The 22,827-nt window shown below is 45.3% G+C and overlaps 1 protein-coding gene across 1 annotated transcript in view; it reads left to right on the plus strand.

The window, feature by feature from the left end:
* API5 (apoptosis inhibitor 5) overlaps positions 1–22,827 on the plus strand; it is a 45,054-nt gene that overhangs the window by 17,658 nt on the left and 4,569 nt on the right. Inside the window, exons 4-13 of the mRNA XM_068261028.1 lie at positions 1,386–1,451; positions 1,870–2,021; positions 2,493–2,699; positions 3,372–3,476; positions 3,628–3,717; positions 7,087–7,268; positions 8,982–9,075; positions 10,901–10,957; positions 16,240–16,316; positions 18,526–18,665. Of these exons, the coding sequence (XP_068117129.1) occupies positions 1,386–1,451; positions 1,870–2,021; positions 2,493–2,699; positions 3,372–3,476; positions 3,628–3,717; positions 7,087–7,268; positions 8,982–9,075; positions 10,901–10,957; positions 16,240–16,316; positions 18,526–18,665 (1,170 nt within the window). The remainder of the gene's footprint in view (positions 1–1,385; positions 1,452–1,869; positions 2,022–2,492; positions 2,700–3,371; positions 3,477–3,627; positions 3,718–7,086; positions 7,269–8,981; positions 9,076–10,900; positions 10,958–16,239; positions 16,317–18,525; positions 18,666–22,827) is intronic.

Here is a 22,827-nt window from a genome sequence, read left to right on the forward strand (position 1 = left end):
TAGCTATTACCACAGCCAGAAGAATCAGTGAATGGCAAGCATTTTCGATATGAGAACCCTATTGTATTTCTGATGATAGAATCGCCCTACGCTTAAACACTACGTTTCTTCTAAAGGTAGTATCAAAGCTTCATAGATCTTAAATATTTCTTCCGTCATTTTGCAATAATCGCTCTAATGATAAAGAACGTTTACATTGTTTGGATGTAAGAAGTGTTCTACACTATCTGGAAAGGGCTAAGCTATGGAGAAAATCAGAGGCAATGCTGGTTCTATTTGCAGGGGAATTTAGAGGCAATCGGGCTTCAAAAAGTACCTTAGCCAGATGGGTTAAACAAGCAATTTTTCAGCTTACCAAGCTAAAGGGGAAACCGTGTTCTTCAACAATAAAGGCTCATTCTACAAGCAGTGTTTCAACATCCTGGGCAGAGAGAGCTGGTGCCTCAATTGAACAGATTTGCAGAGCAACAACCTGGTCAAGACTTTTGCTAGATAATTACAGGCTTGATGTTTTAGCGCAGTTTGTTTTGGGAGAAAAGTGTTACAGGCTGTTATCCCTCCCTAGGTAGGTGTCCTGTTTATCTTCTCGCCAGGGGTGCTGTCCTGGGAAAGACCAAACTTACCTGCGGTAACGTCTTTTTTTTCCAGGAGTCGGAAGGACAGCACCCCTGCTAACTACCCTTTTCTATATGTATATTGATATCTCTGTTTGCATCTTTGGATGTCCGGTCTTTTATATTTACTGGAGATACAGGTACCATAACCTCCTTTATAAAGTGCCTGTCTAACAAATTCTGCAGATTTTGTTTAACCTTTAACTTCCTGTCTACAGTCGAGTGAAGGGAGACAAGTCTCACCAGGGGTGCTGTCCTTCCGACTCTTTGAAAAGATGATACCGCAGGTAGGTTTGGTCTTTCCTGCTCCTGTTAGTGATGATGGAGATTTTCCTTTCATGCTCGTTAGTGATAATGGAGATTCTCCTCCTTTCCTGCTCCTGTGCTAGTGATGGAGATTCTCCTATCCTGCTCCTGTGCTAGTGATAATGGAGATTCTCCTTTCCTGCTCCTGTGCTAGTGATGATGGAGATTCTCCTATCCTGCTCCTGTGCTAGTGATGATGGAGATTCTCCTTTCCTGCTCCGGTGATAATGGAGATTGCACACTTCAGTACCTCTCTTGCCTTTTTAATTGAGCTGTTCAGCTCTGTGTGAAGCCTATGTGGGGAGAAGGGTAAATGTCTCCTGCAGGACCACTAATGTTCCTCCGTATTCCTCCTCTAAGCTGTGTGGGAGATTACATGCTGACATTGTGTAGAATAAATGGCCTTTACATTTGAACACACATGAAGTATATATTGTGCTTTACATTGTTGCCTTCTTATTTCAGATGACTCTGCTGAATTTAACTTGGTGAACAATGCCTTGCTGAGCATATTCAAAATTGATGGCAAAGGTAAGCCATGGTTCTCATGTGTTCTCATGATTTATTCTGCACAGGTGCTCTGGGCTCAAACTCTAATCCCTACTCCTTCCAGAAAACCCTTGTGTGGGGCTGAGCGGTTTCATTATAGCGTGGCCGGTTGGAGTGGGCGCAGTGGATTGTGGTTGTGGGCAGAGCCTGGTGTGGTAGCTGGCGGGAGCGGGCAGAGCCGGGTGTTGTGCAAATAACCTTCTTTTAGGAATGGTAGCAACAGGTGCACCGCAAGCCAGTAACCCGATGATGCATCTGTAGTCGGCTCCATGCATCGTGTGCCCCATGTCACCTGTAGCTCCACTCCTCAGCAGTGCCAGGCTTCTGCCCGGAGAGGCACAAATCCACTGACTAATGTTATCTGTATGGGAGCTAATTGGGGTGTGACTTTCTCTTCTAGGCACTCTGGGAGGATTATTTAGCCAGATTCTTCAGGGTGAGGACATTGTACGTGAGAGGGCCATCAAGTTCCTGTCTACCAAACTGAAAACCGTCCCTGAGGATGTCATGACTAAGGAGGTGGAAGACTACATCTTCTCTGAATCTAAGAAGGTATTAAAACCCAGACATGAAAGGGTAAATGTTTCCCACTATAGTGTCTGGCAGTGTAACTGCAAATACTGGGGGTAGCCGGGATCAGCACATGCTGCGGCTAGTTTTGGGTCACCATTAACACAGTGCAACCGCTTATACTGTACATACTGATGGTAGCCGAAATCAGCACACACTGCAGCTAGTTTACTATCAGTACAGGCACAGAGTAACAGCTTATACTGTACATACTGGAGGTAGCAGAGATCAACACACACTGCAGCTAGCTTACGGTATGTGCACACAGCAACAGCTTATACCAAACATACTGGAGTGATAAGAGATTGGCACACACTGCAGCTAATTTACTAACCGTATATGGCCAGAATAACAGCTTATACTGGAGGTAGCAGAGATCAGCACACATTGCAGCTAGTTTACAATCAGTACAGGCACAGCGTAACCGTTAACAAAACCCCCTTTATTTTGCAGGTGTTGTATGATGTCACTGGTGAAGAATTTGTCCTGTTTATGAAGATTCTTTCCTCACTTAAGACGTTACAAACAGTCAGTGGCAGACAGCAGCTGGTAGATTTAGTATCTGAACAAGCCGGATTGCACCAGACACTGAACCCAGCAGACCCAGACTCTGTGGACCGGCTCCTGCAGTGCATGCGTCAGGCTGTTCCCCTCTTTTCTGTGAGTATTCCATATACAGCGTAAGATACTGGGCTGACTGATTATCCGCCGGCTAGCGATTGCATCATTCTTACTCTGTACTTCTGTAGCCCCCACCCCTCCTGATAGGACTGCCTGACCTAATGCTATGCTGATTCCCAGGCCTCTCCTCTCTAGGAAATAGTGAGAGAGGGCGTTTGCTGTCTGCACCTTCTCCCACATTACTTACCCCCCCCCCCTCCCCCTTTTCCAGCTGTCACCCCCTGCTATACCCACCCTATGGTAAACAATATAAGGATGTGATGTGGTTAGTGGCAGTAATGGCCACTATGTTCCTCTAACAAGTGGCTGGATAGTGTAATGGTTAAGGGCTCAGCCTCTGACACAGGATACCTGGATTTAAATCTTGGCTCTTCCTGTTTAGTAAGCCAGCACCTATTCAGTGATAAGTCCTTGGACTAGACCCCCTAACACTGCTACTGCCTACTAGTGGTGAAAAGTGCAATATAAATGTTTGTCTTGTCTAATAATGATGGATGGTGTGAATGGCAAATATACAATGTTAGAAACCAACACAGGCAATAGGACTTTGCATAACATCGCTACTGGGCTGGAAGGTTCTATAGCATTGTGGGGATACATATGTTTCAGTTCCTAAAGGTGGATCTATTTAACACTTTTTATATTTTGTAGAAAAATGTCCACTCCACTAAATTTGTGACGTACTTTTGTGAGCACGTGCTTCCGGTCGTCAGTACCCTGACTAGTCCAGCAGAGGGCATCGACGTCCAGTTGGAAGTGAGTACCTAAATCTGTCAGCTGTAAGGACTGGTTTCCCCCCCAAAAAAACTTTTTTTTTTTTTTTTTTTTTGTGTAATGCATTACTCGAACCTCTTCCCTTATCCCATGATGAGATGATTGACTCAGGTGACATTGTTTTTCTGTTTAGGTTTTGAAGTTGTTGGCGGAAATGAGCTCATATTGTGGCGACATGGAGAAGTTGGAATCAAACCTAAATAAACTCTTTGAAAAGCTACTGGTATGTAACTCTTAAAAATTCTGTCTGTCGTATTTGTAAGGCTGAAAATCACAACACTCAAATTCTGTTTAACCGCTTTCAGATGATGCTAATTGGAATCTCTGCCCTGTTTAGGAGCGGTTATCTCTGCCAGGGCATAGATTTCACTCACAGCCGCCGATCACACCGCTGCCCTCTCGCCCTGCTGTCAGTATGATGGCAGAGGGCTTTGAGCTGGCCAGGAGCCAATCTCTAGTAATTCCTAAATAGCTGTCACCTTGCAGAGCTAGATCCCTGGTTCGAATCCCAGCCAGAGAACTATCTGCAAGGAGTTTGTAGGGCTTGCCTCTGAAAATTGGCGCTAGACTATGATAGACATGACTGTGGTAGGGATTAGATTGTGAGCTCCTCTGAGGGACAGTTAGTGACAAGACCATATACTCTGTACAGCGCTGCGGAAGACGTTGGTGCTATATAAATACTAAATAATAAAATCATTAGCCGAAAGACCAATCTGGGTTTAGGAGCAGCGAATGACTTGTCACCAGGCTTACTGTGGTTTAATAAAATAGGAGAAAATAGTGCAGCCCATCAACCTGTATAACTATTCCTCAAACGCTCAACGCGTTTCGTGAAGCAGAGCTCACTTTTTCAGGAGTGGAAATTGAAACTACAAAAGTATATATGCGCTGACACTCAATTGTAGTACTAAGATTGATATAAATCCTGTAGCCAATCCAGTACAGGGATATCAAATACACCCTGACCTGAGGGGCAAAGGTGAGATGCCCAGGGACCAACATCACTCGCTCCACGTGTCGCCAGCCATGTCCAGAGCTGCTGGGCATGTTATACTTGTGAAATGCTACATTCTAACCTTTCAGGTGTGTGGTTATGCAGATATAGACTAATTATAACTTTCCCTTTTAAAGTCCCATGTTGGTTTAATGACCCTCTTCTCTTGTGGATTATACTATGTGGATGTGCTAAATGTATTGATTTTGGTGTTGGCAGTATTTGTCGAAGTAAGTAAAAACGGCGCCAGAGATTTCAGAGCTGTAATAGGAATTACGGCTAAAGCGGCATTCAGACAGTAATTTGTGCAGGGCTTCGGAGTCGGTGGTTTTATAAACTGAGTCGGAGCAATTTTGGGTACCTAGAGTCTGTTTCATAAACTGAGGAGTTGGATGATTTTTGTAGTGGCTCCACAGCCCTGAATTGGTCGCCGTCAAGACTGCAAAAATGACTATAAAATGGCGTAATTCGGCCGCCAGCTATAGCTGTGAGCTGAATTGCATATTTCCTTTGTGTCCATGGCGACCTGGAGGAAGATCCCGACATCAGCCGCCATTCTTCTTCCTCTCCTCCGGGGCTCTGCTTCCTCCTCTTCATGATGACAGCTGGCAGTTTCACTTGAGAGTTGCAGCGTCACCCGGAGGAAGGATGAATAACTGGAGCCAGGGCGGTGAGTGATTGTAAAATTGCTGCAGATCTCTCTGGGTCTGAAAAGGAGGGAAAAAAATGGCTCCACTTTTTGAGACCCTAAAATCCGGAAAGAATCAGAACGCCAGGGGGATTAACTGAGAGCAAACATTTTAACAGATTTGATTAACAATAGTGAACTATGCTAGGGGGGCTATGAGCATTTGTTCTGTGAAGGACAAGACATTTGTTCTTTGTGTAACAGGTATTAGAATTAATGGAAAAAGACCATTAAGAATCAATATTAAATTTCTTTAATTCATACCCTTGCAGTAATCACTGGCAAATTCTTGCTATGATTGGTTTATCTGAACATGACCTTTCATTTCAGGTACCCTTTAGTACTCATTGATTGATCATTTGGGCAACATTGCAGGTTAGGAGGGCTGTACAGACACTCTGCCTGTAGCTAAGTGACATGTGGAGGGGGGTTGGAAGTCGGGTGAGTTGAGATGAACACAATGGGCTCATGCTTTGCTCGCTGTCTAACCATCCAGCATGATGCAGCTGTACACACTAGTGTCCTCCGAGCTGGAGCTGATCGTCTGTCTTGGGTGAATTTCCTCTGTCTGTAAGAGGCTTTACTTTTCAGTAGTAAGCACTGGCGGCTGATTAGATTGATACATTGTGCAAAGAAAATTTACTAGAGCGAAGGGAGAGCGGACTTCAGTAGTGGTGGGACCGTTTTAGCAGTCGTTTGCTTTCCAAACTAGGACTGCTACACACTGCAGCTAGTTTACTAGTTGTAATTTGATCTTCAGTTGTCTTTTAAACTATTACCGTATTTCGCGCCGTATAAGACGCTCCGGAATATAAGATGCACCCAGGTTTAGAGGGCAAGAAACAGGAAAAAAATATATAAACTAAACCTGGTGCGTCCATATTTCAGGAGCATGTTGTACATGTCCTCTCCCAAATGGTGTCCTCCTGTGTACCTCATGTGTCCTTATCTCCCCCTGTCTACCCCAAGTGCCCTCTGGTCTCCTACCCTGTGTCCTGTGATGTCCCCCCTGTGCCCTCTGGTCTGTGTCCTCTGGTCTCCTCTGTGCCTTGTTGTCTGCCCTCCTGTGCCCTCTGGTCTCCCCCCTTTGTCCTGTGATGTTCCCCCTGTGTCCTCTGGTCTGTCCCCTCCGTGCCTTGTGGTCTGCCCCCATGTCCTCTGGTTCCCCCCCCCCCCCTGTGCCCTCTGGTCTGCCCCCTCTGGTCCCCCCCCCCCTGTTCTCTGGTCTGCCCCCTTTGTGCCTTGTCGCCCCCCCCCCCCCCCCCCCCCCATATGTTTCACCGCCTGTGCCTGGCTCCCCGCTATGTGTTTATCCTGTGTATGCAGCTTACCTCCTCCATCCTGCCCGTGGCGATTGAAGACATCCGACTCCTGTGGGCGGCTCCCTCTAGTGCCGGCTTCTTATGACGCGTAATTGATGAAGAATCCCCGACATAGCGGCGGTTCGTATCGGCGGGCGTTCGGAAGTCGGGGATTCCCTGCCTTTGCCGTATAAGACGCAGGGACTTTTTCACCCTATTTTTTTGGGGGAGAAAAAGTGCGTCTTATACGGCGAAAAGTAAGGTAAGTGAGCTTACTATGGATTGTGGCAGCTGTATTGCCACCACAGGAACAGTCATTAGCAGTTCCCTTTGAAACCTCATTATGGGCTGAAGTACAAGGCTCCTCCCTGCATCTTCCATCCATCAGTAACCAGAGGAAGGGGTGTGGCATCCATAGGAAGAGTCGTGGCAAGGGGTTATTCTCCATCTGACGACCATTCATAGGAAGGTGTGTGACGTGGATCTATTGGCGGTAGCTGCATGCTGCAGTCTCGACATAATTTTTGTCATGTGATCTTGTACAGGATTGTTTTGAGCACTGACGATTTCAAGTATTTATCCCTTGAAATATCTCCTTCCCTCCAGGAATACATGCCGCTCCCACCAGAAGAGTTGGAGAATGGTGAGAACTCTCCCAGCGAGGAGCCCAAGCTGCAGTTCAGCTACGTAGAATGTTTACTGTTCAGCTTTCACCAGCTCGGACGGAAACTTCCGGATTTCCTCATTGGGAAAGTCAATGCTGAGAAGCTTAAAGATTTCAAGATCCGGTAAGACAAACGTGATGGTATTTCATTAGAATCTGTAATCTGTTTGATCAGCTGAGAGATTTGCAAAGCTTTGATTTGCTGTGAGCACATCCTGTTTTACCACATGATCATGACTAGCAAATTAGATACTTTCATATCTGTCACCTGCTTCTCCATGAGTTTCCCTAGACATGATTATCGCGATTCATCAGGAGTAACTAGTAAAAAGCACAGCCAAGCCCAGAATGTCTCCAGTGATAGGAAGGGGGGAATCTCCTTTATTGCTTTTTGTCCTTATTTGGGGACTTTTTCGGGGTGACACCCGTGTTTGCACAGGAAGTGAATGAAATATCCTCAGCAGGGACAGACTATGAATGGGTTCTCGCCTGTCCATAGTGACGTTTCCTCTTCCTATCGTCTCTAGAGACACGTGAGAGCAGCAGTAGAGCGTTTGTGATATTCTCTGCACTGTGGGCCCAGACAGGCAGCAACCCTTCTGACCTGGAGCTGGGCTTCAAGGTGCCTTTAACTACTTGTTGCTGGCACTCCAGTATGTTCACATTTTCTTTGCTACCAGCAATGTATAATGCTCTCTCTGCCTATAATGTAGTGCATCTCCCCCTCGTGGTAACACCTGAACTCCTCAAGACTTGTTTGCTGTCGTATCTGGCTATAAATCTAGAATACAGTATCCGCCTATAATATAGTGCAGCCCCCCCTGGTGGTCAGATTGGGACTTCACAAGACCTGTGAAGGTGCCCTGTGGTATCTAACTATATATTATAAATATAAATTGTCTGCCTATAATATAGTGCAGCTCCTCCTGGTTGTTCAGCCTGGACTCCACAATGTGTGTGCTGTGGTATCTGGCTATATTTACTGTATCTATAGTATAGTGCAGCTTCCCCTAGTGGTTAGGTCTGGATCCCTGTGAAGGTGCTCTGTGGTATTGGCACCAATATATTAACAGATACTTTAAAGCAAACCAAACATATTTATTTTTTTTTTACTTCAAAATATTTAGTTGCACCACTCTGACGCATACAAAGATAAATAATCACTCCTACAAGCCTATGAGCATTTCAGTTCATGCTTTTCACCCTTCTCTTTCCATAACTATTGTTTATACAGTTGGCAGTCATTAGCAAATTCCTCCATTGCCGGACACCATCTACTCCACCAGTTTGCCGGAAAAATGCCGCCAATATGAAAGCAAGGGAGGGGTTCCTCCAATAAATGTAACATATTTTATATTTGTCGTCATGCAGCTGAAAAAAGCTATCTATTATAATTTAGAAAATAGCTTTTATTTTTGAAATATTGTATTTTTTTTTTATTTGGGTCCACTTAAGTCTTGAAAGTTAGTCAATGGATCAGCTTGTCACTTCACTTCCTGTGTACCGTACCCCACCTCTTCTGGAATGAGCTGGTCACTTCCTGTGTACCGTACCCCCACCTCTTCTGGAATGAGCTGGTCACTTCCTGTGTACCGTGCCCCCACCTCTTCTGTAATAAGCTTGTCAGTGCTGTTCTCTTCACCTGTGCTGATGTGTACAGGAGGTGCCCGGCCTCCAGAGAAGGTTAAGTGGAAGGCGCTGAATTGTTTTCCTGCATAACTCATTTCTACATCATTTACAATTCATTTTATTCTGGGTCAGACATCCATTGTGTTTGTGTGGTCCAGGGTCTGAGTTTCTTGGCAAGCTGTTTATTGTTGCCTTCTGTGTTGTGCAGGTTACAGTACTTTGCCCGAGGGTTACAGGTGTACATCAGACAGCTCCGCCTGGCCTTGCAGGGAAAGTCTGGAGATGCACTGAAGACAGAGGAGGTGAGTACTGAGTGCTTCTCTCCTGTCATCATGTACTGTGACATGGATGTTCTATATTCCCCACTGATCTTCACAGTAAGGGCGCGTACACTCATCCTCTTCTGATTACCACCGCCATGTAGTAGGAGGGTCACTGGATTGTGAATACTATGAGCAGATTATGCAGGTAAGCCCTCATACTTCATGAAGGTGGTTAATTTGGCCAATTGGATGTGTACGCACCCTTAAATGTTACAGTTGGGGCTCTTCTTATACTTAAAGGAACACTATCAAACCAAGCGTTCTAAAATGACTATGTACAAATGTCTAAGGAGCTATGCAAGCATATTCCTACTTTTCATGTTAAATATCAGAGGCAAAAGATTTAATTCATTGTGTGTAGGATTTTTCTCTAAAAGCAAAAAAGTATGAAAAGCTGTGGTGTCAAACCATTACAAATGTTTATAACAAGTTACATTTCCTCTGCTCTCTTCAGACATTTCAGTCAGACCCCCCCCCATGGCTCCACTCTGCCATCAGATTAGAGCAGACTTGCCGTCAGTTTAGAGTGAAAGGAATTTGTTACAGTAAACAAGAGCTAAACAAATTGTATACATCATTATTTACCAGCGCTTCAGGAACTCTCTCAATCCCATGTTAAAAAAGCATGTTAATCGATAGTGTTCCTTTAACGTTACAAACGCAATGCATATACATTTTTTTTTCTTTTGCAGTGTGACTTTTCTGCGATTCCTATTTTTCTCTGGACGCTAGCTATGCAGCATCCAGTAGTATATAGATGCCACCCACGGTAATGATTCTTCTTTTTTTGGGTGTGCTCTCATTGTCCCTCTGGTTCTGCCGGGACTCTTCAGTGCAGGCAGAATGGTCAGCACCACCATGTAAACATAAGCTTTTTATTGTAATTCCATGTTTAAAGAGAACCTGAACTGAAAATAAAAAGTCAAAATAACCATACAGGTCATACCGCCCTCCCATGTAGTCTACTACTCAATCTCTTTCTCCTCTCCTGCATCCCATTTGTCCACTGTGATCAATGGAATTCTCTGTCCTCCATTTTTAAAATGGTCATTACCCCATAACAGCTTCCTGGTCAGCACACTGTTAAACTGTAAAATCGCCCACATGAGCCATAGGGAAACATGGACCTTACCTTCCACATTCAGTTGTAACTGACAGCTGCTGATATATAACTGACAGCAACAGGTATATTTCAGTTCTGACAAAATCTTGTCAGAACTGGAAGGGATCACTGTAAGAAGAAAATGGTGAGCTTCTAAGAGGAAATGACGGTGAGGTTAGTATGTAATATTCATTTGGAGCTACGTCATGCGTTTATTTTAAATTTTACTCGCTTCAGGTTCCCTTTAAAAACCGAGCTGTGCGCTCTGTGACGGCTCAGCTCTGTATAACTACACAAGTGGAAGAGGGAGCACGCCGACTTATGAAAACCATGCCTTATCTATAGAAATGTGTCAAACTGTTAACCTGAAGGTAGTGTTGCTTTTACCAAGTAGCCACTTGGAATCAAAATTTAAATGACAGCTGTGACCGTGGTAAAGGGGGGGCGGGGTTAACTTACCCATGCGGTCGTCTGATGCATTCTGCGTAATTTCTTACGTCACTCTTGCGCTTCCTCCTTAAATCCGGAAGAAGGAAGCGTGTGAGTTCAGCGGTACGTTAACCCAACCCCCCCTTTACAGCGGTCACAGCTGTCTCGCTTGCATTTTGATTCTAAGTAGCTACTCTGTAAAAGCAACACTACTTTAACTTTAACACTACTTTAACCTTCTTCCATAATTTATTTTATGCATCTTTCCTGCAGAACAAAATCAAAGTGGTAGCCTTGAAAATAACCAACAATATTAATGTTCTTATTAAGGTAAGTGTGGGCGGCGTGGTGTTTTTGCAAATGTTAATGTTGCTCTAAATGCTCCCATTCACTTGAATTGGATGGCGTTAGATCTAAAACAAAAAAACAAAAAAAACCGCTGTCAAACGCCCTTGTAAACCAGCCCTAAAGCATTCTAGTAGATGCCAAGTGTGGGGTGAGGTGAAGGATCACCTTAGGGAAAAACAGCCCAATAGCGCAATATGTCACTATTTTCTGAAATAAATAAGTCAACAGGAAATCTATTCACAAAGGTAGGTTGCAATAAGGGGCAACCAACAACTTTAAGCAGGTGAAGAGAATCATCCTGTTAAGCAGTACAGTAGATATGTAGAGCAGTGGGTGGTTTGTTATCAATCAGAACTCCGATTCCAGTCTCAGACCAGTGATTGGCAACATTCAGCTGCCTTAAAAGCTCACACCATTCCCAGCCTGCCAAGATGCAGGGCCTTCATGTTGCCTGCACTCTCAGTTCTTCCTCCTAAATGATTAAAATGAAAAACAGATCTGTGGTGATGCGACTATAACAGTAGTCAATCAGCAGCGGTATGTGGCAGCTTTATCACTGCAGGTATGTGTGACAATAGATGCAAGACTTGTTAGGGTTACATAAATAGGTTCTCTGACTTGCTCAGACTGGTGCTTTAATAATATTGTATGCCAGATATTTTTTTATGTCACTGTTGGTAACTTATCTCCTTTAGTTCCTGGAACCCACCAACTTTTTTTTTTTTTTTTTTTTTTATATGCAGCATTTTGTGCACCAGCTGCAATATCTGCATCCCCGTGTGATGGCTTTATGTACATGACTCACATGAGAAGGTCTGATCATTACTCTGTGCTGTCCTTCCTATCTATAATGTATGCTGTATACACTATACACCAGATGTATTTCTGCCTGTGAGAGCTTTATGACTTGTAGATCTGGTCTGATCATTGCTCTGTGCTTTCTTTCCTGTTCGTACTTTACACCAGCTCTCTCTGCATCCCTGCGTGACTGCTTTACTCACATGACTTGTAGTTAAGATGTGATCATAGCTTTGTACTGTGTGTTTTGCTTTCCTCCTTCCTGTGTATAGTCAGGAGCCGGAAGTGATGTGCATAGAGTGATCAGGCCTGACTACAGATCACAGATATGCAGGTTCACACAGAAGTCACAGTGACATCAGGCACACTTCTGGCCAGTATTGACGTAGAGGCCCTATACAGTAACATTCAACATGACTTGGGCATCAAAGCAGTGCAGCATTTCTTGAGGACTAGGGGCACTCACATGACACAGCATAATGTCACCCTCACGAGTTAACTGTCATTCATTCTTTCTCACAACATCTTTTGGTTCGGGGGGGCGCACCTACCACCTGCTCAGGGGCAGTGCTATGGGGACGGCTTGCGCCCCCTCGTATGCTAATCTGTTCCTGGGCTGGTGGGAAGACACGATCGTTTTTGATGAGGACCTTGAATTCTATACAGCTCACATAGCTTTTTGGGGACGTTTTATTGATGACATTGTGATTTTGTGGGAAGGACCAAAAGATCTGTCGATTTTGTGACCATACTTAACACTAACAAGATAGGTATGAGATTCACCTATGAAGTAAGTGACACACAGATCAATTTTTTGGACTTGACCATCAAAAAAGACGGTCAAGGCAAAATCGAAACATGCATTTTTCGCAAACCGACAGCGACAAACTCGTTGCTGAAATGGGATAGTTCCCATCCCAGATCACTAAGGACAAGCATCCCCATTGGCCAGTTCCTCCGTGCACGTAGAAACTGCTCCAACGAACCAGCTTTTGAACGTGAATGTGGCCTGCTAGTTGACAGATTTAGGAAAAGAGGCTTTCCAGATGGGGTTATAGAAAAAGCATATAGACGTGCAAAGGACACCCCGAGACAGCAGACACTGGATAGCACCCCAAAGAAAACTTCCTCCATCACAGCTAGTGATACTGCACACCGTGCACCACCTCGACTTGTGGGCACATTCACGGAACACTCCCATACTGTTTTTGAAATTGTAAAACATTATTGGCCAATACTAACTAAAGATAAGGATCTGTCCAGATTTTTGACCACACACTCCTCTATCACATATAGAAGAGCACCCAATTTGAGGGACATGTTAGTCCACAGCGTATTTTCGAAAACTCCAGCACGCACTCATACCTGGTTACCGACCAAACCGAATGGCTCATTTCATTGTGGGAAATGTAAAGCGTGTAAATACATGCCTACAACAAAGAGATTTACAGCCCCACGTACTGGGAGATCATTTGAAATCAGGTCATTTATTTACATGTGATACGAAAGCTGTAGTATATGCAGCCAGCTGTAAATGTGATCTGGTATATGTGGGCAAGACCACAAGAGCATTGAAGGAAAGAGTGTTGGAACATATAGGAGACATCAAACATAAAAATGATACTGCTGTGGCGAGACATATGAATCTTGTGCACCCTCAATCAAGATTTGATATCAGGTTTTGGGGTGTCCAACATTGGAAGAAAAGTATAAGAGGGGGTAACCTGGACAGGAAATTGACTCAAATCGAGTCTCAATGGATATATCGTCTTGATTCAATATCACCAAATGGGTTGAATGAGGACTTCAATTTAGCCTGTTTTCTATAGCAGGCGCATCTGTGTATACACTGAATAACTGACATTGAGCCAAAAATCGAGAGGGATGCATGGCATGAGTGGTTTGGATCTCTAGCATAGATGGGTGACGGGACACCTTCTGGTGTGAATATGCGGCTAACATGATGGGTGAGCAGAATTGAATCCAAATTATATGTAACACGTGCATTTTTACTAATACACGTACAGATACATACATCAGGTATGAGCAACATGCGAAAAAAATACCAATAAAAAGACCAATAAAAAGATTAAAAATAATGATCTGACAGCTGCCGTCACATACAAGTCTGCACAACTTATACGAGAATCCGAGTGGATCCCTGTTGCTACTTGACTAAGCCCAGAAAAAGTAGTTAATAGCAACAGGACATTTGTGCAGGCCACCGATACAGGTGGCATATTAATTGTATTTGTAGTGACACATTGCATGCATACGTGCCCGGTTGCCAAGGTACATTAAGGTCGCTGCGCTGTACGCATAGAGGAGCGAGTTAGTTGCAACCTATACGGCCGCGTCTTTGACGCACTAAAAACGTGCAGGTCTGGCTGCCAAAATGTACGCATGGTTACTATAGTAACGCGTACATTGGTAAGCAATGAACTCAAAACATACGGCTGCATCCCCTGTCACCAAGGTTACGCGATCACCGGATATGACGCGGCGCACTGCCGGAAATGCAGTAGCGTCATGCCATTCATTGCCGACAATGCATCCAAGCCCACTACAGGGCCCTGAACATGCTGTCCTCCGTGGGGATGAGTATACAAAAGCCACCATGGAACTAGTATGCATTAGAACACGCAACACACCCCTTTAGGGTGTGGAGTTATCTCAGTATTTAAACGTGCACCGAACAGGGTGCTGCAGCTCTAACTGGGGCCTTTGCTGGGGGAAACTTTGCTGGTGGGGGCAGCACTTGTGTGAACTGTGTATATATGTATAGCACTTCTTTGAGAAAGCCGTTTAGGTGAAACATGTCAGATCAATCATATACAAGCACTTTGTAATATAGCACTTGTCACTTAGCAGCCTCAGCATTCAATAAGGGACTATATGTATCAGAGACTACAGCAATGCAGGTCTAGTGCGTATCATTAGCACGGGCTGAGCATGAGCATGATCATTGTCCTCTAGTGTTAGGAGTATACCTGTTGTGGAATAGCTACACCACTCGGACAAACTGCCTGAGTGGGGGATAAGCAAAGACCTCCACGCGATTCGTTTATATCGACAGATAAACTGTTCTTCCTACACCAATTTCCCTTATCAATTCAAGGGGTCATTTATTGACTAATTAGGTTTGTGTACGAAGAGTGACCAACTCTATTTTACCTGTAGGGATTGTCCGCAAGGACTTAGTGTATTAATAATATTGTATGCCAGATATTTTTTTATGTCACTGTTGGTAACTTATCTCCTTTAGTTCCTGGAACCCCCCAACTTTTTTTTTTTTTTATATGCAGCATTTTGTGCACCAGCTGCAATATCTGCATCCCTGTGTGATGGCTTTATGTACATGACTCACATGAGGTCTGATCATTACTCTGTGCTGTCCTTCCTATCTATAATGTATGCTGTATACACTATACACCAGATGTATTTCTGCCTGTGAGAGCTTTATGACTTGTAGATCTGGTCTGATCATTGCTCTGTGCTTTCTTTCCTGTTCCTACTATACACCAGCTCTCTCTGCATCCCTGTGTGACTGCTTTACTCACATGACTTGTAGTTAAGATGTGATCATAGCTTTGTACTGTGTGTTTTGTTGCTTTCCTCCTTCCTGTGTACAGTCAGGAGCCAGAAGTGATGTGCATAGAGTGATCAGGCCTGACTACAGATCAGATATGCAGGTTCACACAGAAATTGGCATCCGTAGGGCGAATGTGGAGATGTTGGAGCTGGTGTGCACAGTACAGAAGGAGTGTTTGCAAACAGACGCAGTATACTCCTGGTTTGGGAAGCAAAATCAGTAAGGCAATATAGTTTTTATCCTTTGATTCTCTCTCCCTCACGCTCTCTCATGCAAACTTGCGTTCTGATCAATCGGATCCATCTACTGCAAGGAAAATCGTACCGTGTGTATTAAGCATAACACAGAATATGCAAAATATGATACAGCAGAGAGCAAGCGGTTTATGCTTGAAATACACCATGAGATTAATTTTTTTTTGGGTGGGGGGTGCTGGGATTTCAGATAGATGGCTCGATAATTTTCGACAGGTCCGATCTGTTTTCAATCGGTTTTTCTGATTTGCTTTTCTCATAAAAGTGAATGGAAATCAATCAGAAAATTGATTGGACAGTAAATCTGTCGAAAAAAAAATCCGGTCATTTATCAACATTGACAGAGGATGTGTACTTTAATGTGTATTTGTTGGGGAGTACTTGAGATATCATCCACAATAGGGGGGGGCGTTGGGTTGTTGAATCTTTGTACTACTGTAGTAGTGACCATGCTCAGCACCTTTATTCCTCTGGAGGAACACTGGTGGTGTGACTGGCACTTTTCTTGCACATATGGGTCACCAAGGTGGTATCTGGACCGGGACATTATCTGAACCTCCGCTGCGGGTTGTTCTGTTGCTCCATTATGTCAGAGTACTAACCTTTCCTCTTTGTTGTAGGATCTGTTTCACAACCCTCCCTCCTACAAGAGCACCGTGACCCTGTCCTGGAAGCCTGTACAGAAGACTGACACTGGGTGAGTGGACCTCCGACCACCCCTGATGTTTCTACAAACTTATGTGCAAGAAATTTTATGGCAGTTTAACAAACTCCCAAATATCCTTTCTGCTTGTAATAGAATTCCGTACTTCCTAGTTATTGGGGGTGTGGCTTTTTTCCATCCTGGGAGGTGTTAGGGGGTGGAGACTCCTGGTCCCTCTGTCCTAATACACTCATATAGAATCTGGACCCTTCTGTCCTCTTGCTGAACTCTGGTCTCCTGCAAGTACTGTCACTCCAGAAATGGTACAAATAGAATAAACTTATTACATCAGTTTCACCATGAGAGCTCCTGCTGCACAGTTTGAAATAGTTATTAAAGGAGATACAAAGCTGCTCCCAGCACTGCTGCTCAGACTAAACTTTATTAGGTGAAAAGCACTAACATCAATTGCCTCACCATTGTAGGTGTCACAAGCCCAATCCCTAAGGTTGTGCGGTGGTGTAGATGGGGGGGGGAGGGGGGGTTATTTGGACCTGACAACCGTTTCGCACTCCTGCGTTGTCTGGAATAGCTAGGTGTTTTTATAACCAGCTGGGTGTAAAGCTCTATACTTGTTACAGCACACATTGCTTGATAATGATGAAAATGAAGGGTGGGATTGCACTGGCCCTGCTGCCATGGTGCTCCCTGTGGCAAGGTCTCCCCTTGTCCCCACCTCCACCATTCCTTAGCAGAGCCCAACGGTAATGGTGGTCAGTGTGAGAGATGTTGGATTATGCAAAATCATAGTTTGTAAAGGAACCAGTCAGATTCCACATTAATTTGGTCCATGTTCAAGCTGCATACATTTCCATATAAAATTTGCATGATCTTGGTCAATGAGATGCAAAACATTCAGAATTCATGCATTTCTACCTAGTAGTGTCTGTACAACTGGTTCCTAAACTGTCACCTAAAGTGTTTGAATGATTGTTTTTGAGGTGCAGTAATCTGCTGTGTACATAGCTGAAAGCAGCTCTGCAGTGACCTATAGTAGACTAGGCTTTCTCAACCATGGTTCCTTGAGTACTCTGCAGGGGTTCCTCCATCGTGGCCGAAGCATGATAGAGCACACAAAATAAGGGATACTGAAAAAAGAACCACTAACCTGGGGGTCAGAATTATAAATAGTGAGCACATTAATAAAAAGCACTAGAATACAGAAACAGTATAATAAGGGGCACTGTAATGGGGGCTGTAAAATAAACCGCCAACCCTACTGTTAAAGTATATGCGTCTTGCAAAATAATTGCAGCCGTTCCATGAGATCCAAAAAGTATTGTCAGGGTTCCTCCAGAGTAAAAAGGTTGCGAAAGGCTGTAGTAGACTGTACTACATTATTCAGGATATTCTCTCTTCCAGTAAATTTCCTGGTTTCAGTCTTTAGGTAGAGCTGGTAAGCCAGCTAGAAGAACAGGAGCATAAGGATTCTGCAATCACTGTTCATACTGGGCGATACGAACATGGCTGGAAATAAAAGTGTACCTCCAATTGCACAAGTCCTGGCAGTTGCAATGACCTTTTCACATTGGACTTCATTTTCTTAAGTGTTTTTCTCTCCTCCTGTCCCTCCCAGATTTCTCCTTCTGTGCCTCCGCCCCTTTCTGGAGCACTTTACATGGAGGCATCTTCAGACAAATATCTTTCTATTCACTCTTTGCTCACCAACTCAGTCGGCTACTGAGGCAGTATGGCTGTGTGCTGTGCCATACTGTAACCCCGCCCTATTCCTACCCTGGAGCAGCACAGCTTATAAGGAGCCACCCACTGCTCTCCACCCAGAGACCTGTAACTCTGCCTATTCACACCCAGGAGCAGTACAGCTTATAAGAAGCCACCCACTGCTCTCCACCCAGAGTCCTGTAACTCCGCCCTCTTGCTACCCTGGAGCAGCACCGCTTATAAGGAGCCACCCACTGCTCTCCACCCAGAGTCCTGTAACTCCGCCCTCTTGCTACCCTGGAGCAGCATGGCTTTCTTCTTGGCATTGGCAGATGGAGTTCTGCAAACTGCAATAAAAATGACTAGATTGCAAGATTAGGCTGTTTAATACATTGGATGCAATTCCATTGTGTGGAAGACCCTTTCCTTGTATAGACTGAGAGGAATTATGTGGCTAGATGATAAGATTAGCAGCATGAAGTGTCTGACAATTGCTGATCTCTATACAGTGTGTGTGACGTGCAGTTTCTCAATCTTTCAGACCAAAGAGACCCAGTGAAGACACCACAACATCCTCCTCCCCTCCCAAGAAGCCCATCATAGGACCAAAACGAGACTCCAGACAAATCTACAACCCCCCGAGCGGGAAGTACAGCGGCAGCCTGGGAAATTTCCCATATGGTGAGTCCCTGAATGAGTTGTGACATTGTGTATGATAAATGTGACATACTTCCCTGCAAATCTGCTCTGAATCTTGCCATTTTAACCCTCTTAGCGGTAACTCCGAGCTGAGCTCGGGCTATGCCGCCACAGAGGATATCTCCGCCCCTGGTGGGGCGATTTGCTTCATTTAAAGTTTGCTAGCCGCGCGTCCAGCTTGATCGCTGCTGCTCTGCGGCGAACGTCCGCACGCATTGGCGGAAGAGGGCCCCCGCCAGAGCCCTGCGCTGCCCGGACCAATGACTTCCAGGCAGTGCTATGGGCTGGATCGGAGGCGTCTGACGTCAGGACCTCATTCCGATCTTCGCCATGGCGACAGGAAAAGCCAAACGGGAACGCGTTATATACGCATTCCCCTTTTGCTATTGATGCCGGCGACTATCGCACTAGAGGGACACATGCGCCCATATTTGTAGTTTAGAAACCACACTGGATTTTAAGCTATAAAACGAAGCAGAAATAATGAGCCTTTGAACTTTCCTGCAGTAATGCCTTACCTCAAGCTGTCTCTCGCTGTTTCTTGGCTATTTAAGCTACCGTAATTAGAAAACAGGACTGAGCCATTTGACCCACTGGGTGGAATACAGAGAAGCTCTTTTGTGTAGATAACTCAAGTGTTTCCACTCTTCCTATACTGGAACAGTGAGACTCCATTTGTATGTGGCCACGGAGCCCCTACTGCTGTGCATGGATCATGTAGGGCAAGGAATTGTGGGAGTGATGTCAGAACCCAGCACGCACCTATGCCTATTGCTGTGATCATAAGATGCCAATCATTCTGACTTGCATGTGGAACTGGGCCAATAGAAACTGACAGGATGTGTATTTGATTGGACCACCTCCAGCATGCAGGAATCCTCTGTAATCATGCAGGTCGTCATTGCTACCGACACTCGCTGGCAAAAATGGAGATCTACCTTCCCGGTAACTTCTGCTGCTCCATACAGCTCCTGCTCATTTCTGTGTACCGCAGTGTCAAAGCTTTATTTCAGCCTGCTTGCTTTTTGTTTTTTGTGCATGTAAAGCACAAGCCTTCCAGATACTGCTGGATAGGGGAGTCTCTTTGATGCCAGTCCAAGCATTAGTGCAGGTGTGCCTATCAGTGGAATCTGCTACCTGCAGAAGCATGGGAGTTTGTTGCCATGGTTGCTGAAGTTCCAGTGTATGGAAATCAAAAGATCATTTGTAATCACTGCAGTAAATTGAGAATACTTTTACAGTTATTATCCTGGTCTCAGTATCAGAAACACTGCATACAGCTATATATTACTGTATGTTGATATGTAGCCCCACCCTTCCAGTTATGCTTAGCCAAGGCTGTTAAAGCGGAATATAACCCTGCATTTCAACTTTGCTCTAACATTTATTTACAGCATATTTAGTTAAATATATCTATCTAAGCTTCGGATGCGTCTGCAGTTCTCTCCACGAACTTTAAAACTCTGTGTGTAACCCTTCCAATGCTGGTCTAGTAAAAAAAAAAATGCTGGTTGCATATAATATTCTGTAAATGTTTTAGAGCAAAGTTGAAATGCAGGGTTATATTCTGCTTATGCAGCCTTCTGCTCCAGAGTTCTGTGGGAAGCCAGGTGGCGTCTCCGCTCACTTCAGCGCTCACAGCAAACCTTATCCAGCGCTGCACCTAACCGGGCTAAAGGTAGCCACACACCAGATTTTGTTTTTATTTCAATTCAAGGATCACAATAAATGTCTCTGGTACATTAGTCAGATTTTTCATGTTACAAACACACGTTCAATTTTTCCTCAATTATGAAAAATGTTTTTGAGAACTTGGTTGGGTGTGTATATTAAAGCAGTTTAAAAATGACATAATATGCAATAAACATGTTTTCCTACTTTGTATATGCCATACGGTTATCATATTTGCATTTGTGCAGAAGTATTATTCATTTAGATATTCTAGGTTCCCAAAAGTACATTTTGTTTTTTTTTTGTTTGTTTTTTTTCTTTCCTTGCTTTGTGAGCTGACTTTGCATTTTTTAACTGGTTTTATTCATTATGTAGTGAAGGCAGAAATGCTTTGACTCTGTCTGTGTCCAGCAGCTTCTCCACAGTCATAGAATGTGTTGCATTCCTCACTTGATACATTTAAGTAAACACAAGGTAACATTATGTAATGTTCGGATGTGTCTGCATTTCACTGCACTGAACTTTAACCACTTCCCGACCGCCTAACGCACAGAGGCGGCCGGGAAGTGGAGCCCTTAAGGACCGGCTCACCCACAGAGGCGGCGGTCCATTTAAGGGCATGGGCGGAGCGATCGCGTCATCCGTGACGCGATCCTCCGCCGGCGCCTGTCACCGCTCGCTCGCCGCAACATCCCGCCGGCTATACGGAAGCGCCGGCGGGATGTTAACCCCGCGATCGCCGCATACAAAGTGTATAATACGCTTTAATGTTTACAAAGTGTATTATACAGGCTGCCTCCTGCCCTGGTGGTCCCAGTGTCCGAGGGACCACCAGGGCAGGCTGCTGCCACCCTAGTCTGCACCCAAGCACACTGATTTCTCCCCCCCCTGCCCCAGATCGCCCACAGCACCCATCAGACCCCCCCCTGCCCACCCCCCAGACCCCTGTTTGCACCCAATCACCCCCCTAATCACCCATCAATCACTCCCTGTCACTATCTGTCAACGCTATTTTTTTTTTTTATCCCCCCCCCCTGCTCCCTGCCCCCTCCTGATCACCCCCACCCCTCAGATTCTCCCCAGACCACCCCCCCCCCTGTTTACTGTATGCATCAATCACCTGTCAATCACCCGTCAATCACCCGTCAATCACCCCCTGTCACTGCCACCCATCAATCAGCCCCTAACCTGCCCCTTGCGGGCAATCTGATCACCCCCCCACACCAATAGATCGCCCACAGATCCGACATCAGATCACCTCCCAAATCCATTGTTTACATCTATTCTCTCCTCTAAACACCCACTAATTACCCATCAATCACCCATCAATCACCCCCTATCACCACCTGTCACTGTTACCTATCAGATCAGACCCTAATCTGCCCCTTGCGGGCACCCAATCACCCGCCTACACGCTCAGATTGCCCTCAGACCCCCCCTTATCAATTCGCCAGTGCATTAATTACATCTGTTCTTCCCTGTAATAACCCACTGATCACCTGTCAATCACCTGCCAATCACCTATCACCCATCAATCACCCCCTGTCACTGCCACCCATCAATCAGCCCCTAACCTGCCCCTAGCGGGCAATCTGATCTCCCACCCACACCATTAGATCGCCCGCAAACCCGCCGTCAGATTACCTCCCAAATGTATCGTTTACATCTGTTATCTTCTCTAAACACCCACTAATTACCCATCAATCACCCCCTATCACCACCTGTCACTGTTACCCATCAGATCAGACCCTAATCTGCCCCTTGCGGGCACCCAATCGCCCGCCTACACGCTCAGATTGCCCTCAGACCCCCCCTTATCAATTCGCCAGTGCAATATTTACATCTGTTCTCCCCTGTAATAACCCACTGATCACCTGTCAATCACCCATCAATCACCCCCTGTCACTGCCACCCATCAATCACCCCCTGTCACTGCCACCCATCAATCACCCGCTGTCACTGCCACCCATCAATCAGCCCCTAACCTGCCCCTTGCGGGCAAACTGATCACCCACCCACACCAATAGATCGCCCGCAGATCCGACATCAGATCACCACCCAAGCGCAGTGTTTCCATCTATTCTCTACCCTAAACACCCACTAATTACCCATCAATCACCCCCTGTCACTGCTACCTATCAGATTAGACCCTTATCTGCCCCTAGGGCTCTCAATCGCCCGCCCACACCCTCAGAATGCCCTCAGACCCCAGCCCTGATCACCTCGCCAGTGCATTGCTTGCATCTATTCCCCCCTCTAATCACACCTTGAGACACCCATCAATCACCTCCTGTCACCCCCTAGCACACCTACCCATCAGATCAGGCCCCAATTTGCCCCGTGTGGGCTCCTGATCACTCGGCCAAACCCTCAGACCCCCTTCCGATCACCTCCCCAGTGCATTGATTGCATCTATTTTCCCCTCTAACCACCCCCTGAGACACCCATCAATCACCTCCTGTCACCCCCCTAG

The sequence above is a fragment of the Hyperolius riggenbachi genome, chromosome 11 (assembly GCF_040937935.1).
Source record: "Hyperolius riggenbachi isolate aHypRig1 chromosome 11, aHypRig1.pri, whole genome shotgun sequence".
Classification (NCBI taxonomy): domain Eukaryota; kingdom Metazoa; phylum Chordata; class Amphibia; order Anura; family Hyperoliidae; genus Hyperolius; species Hyperolius riggenbachi.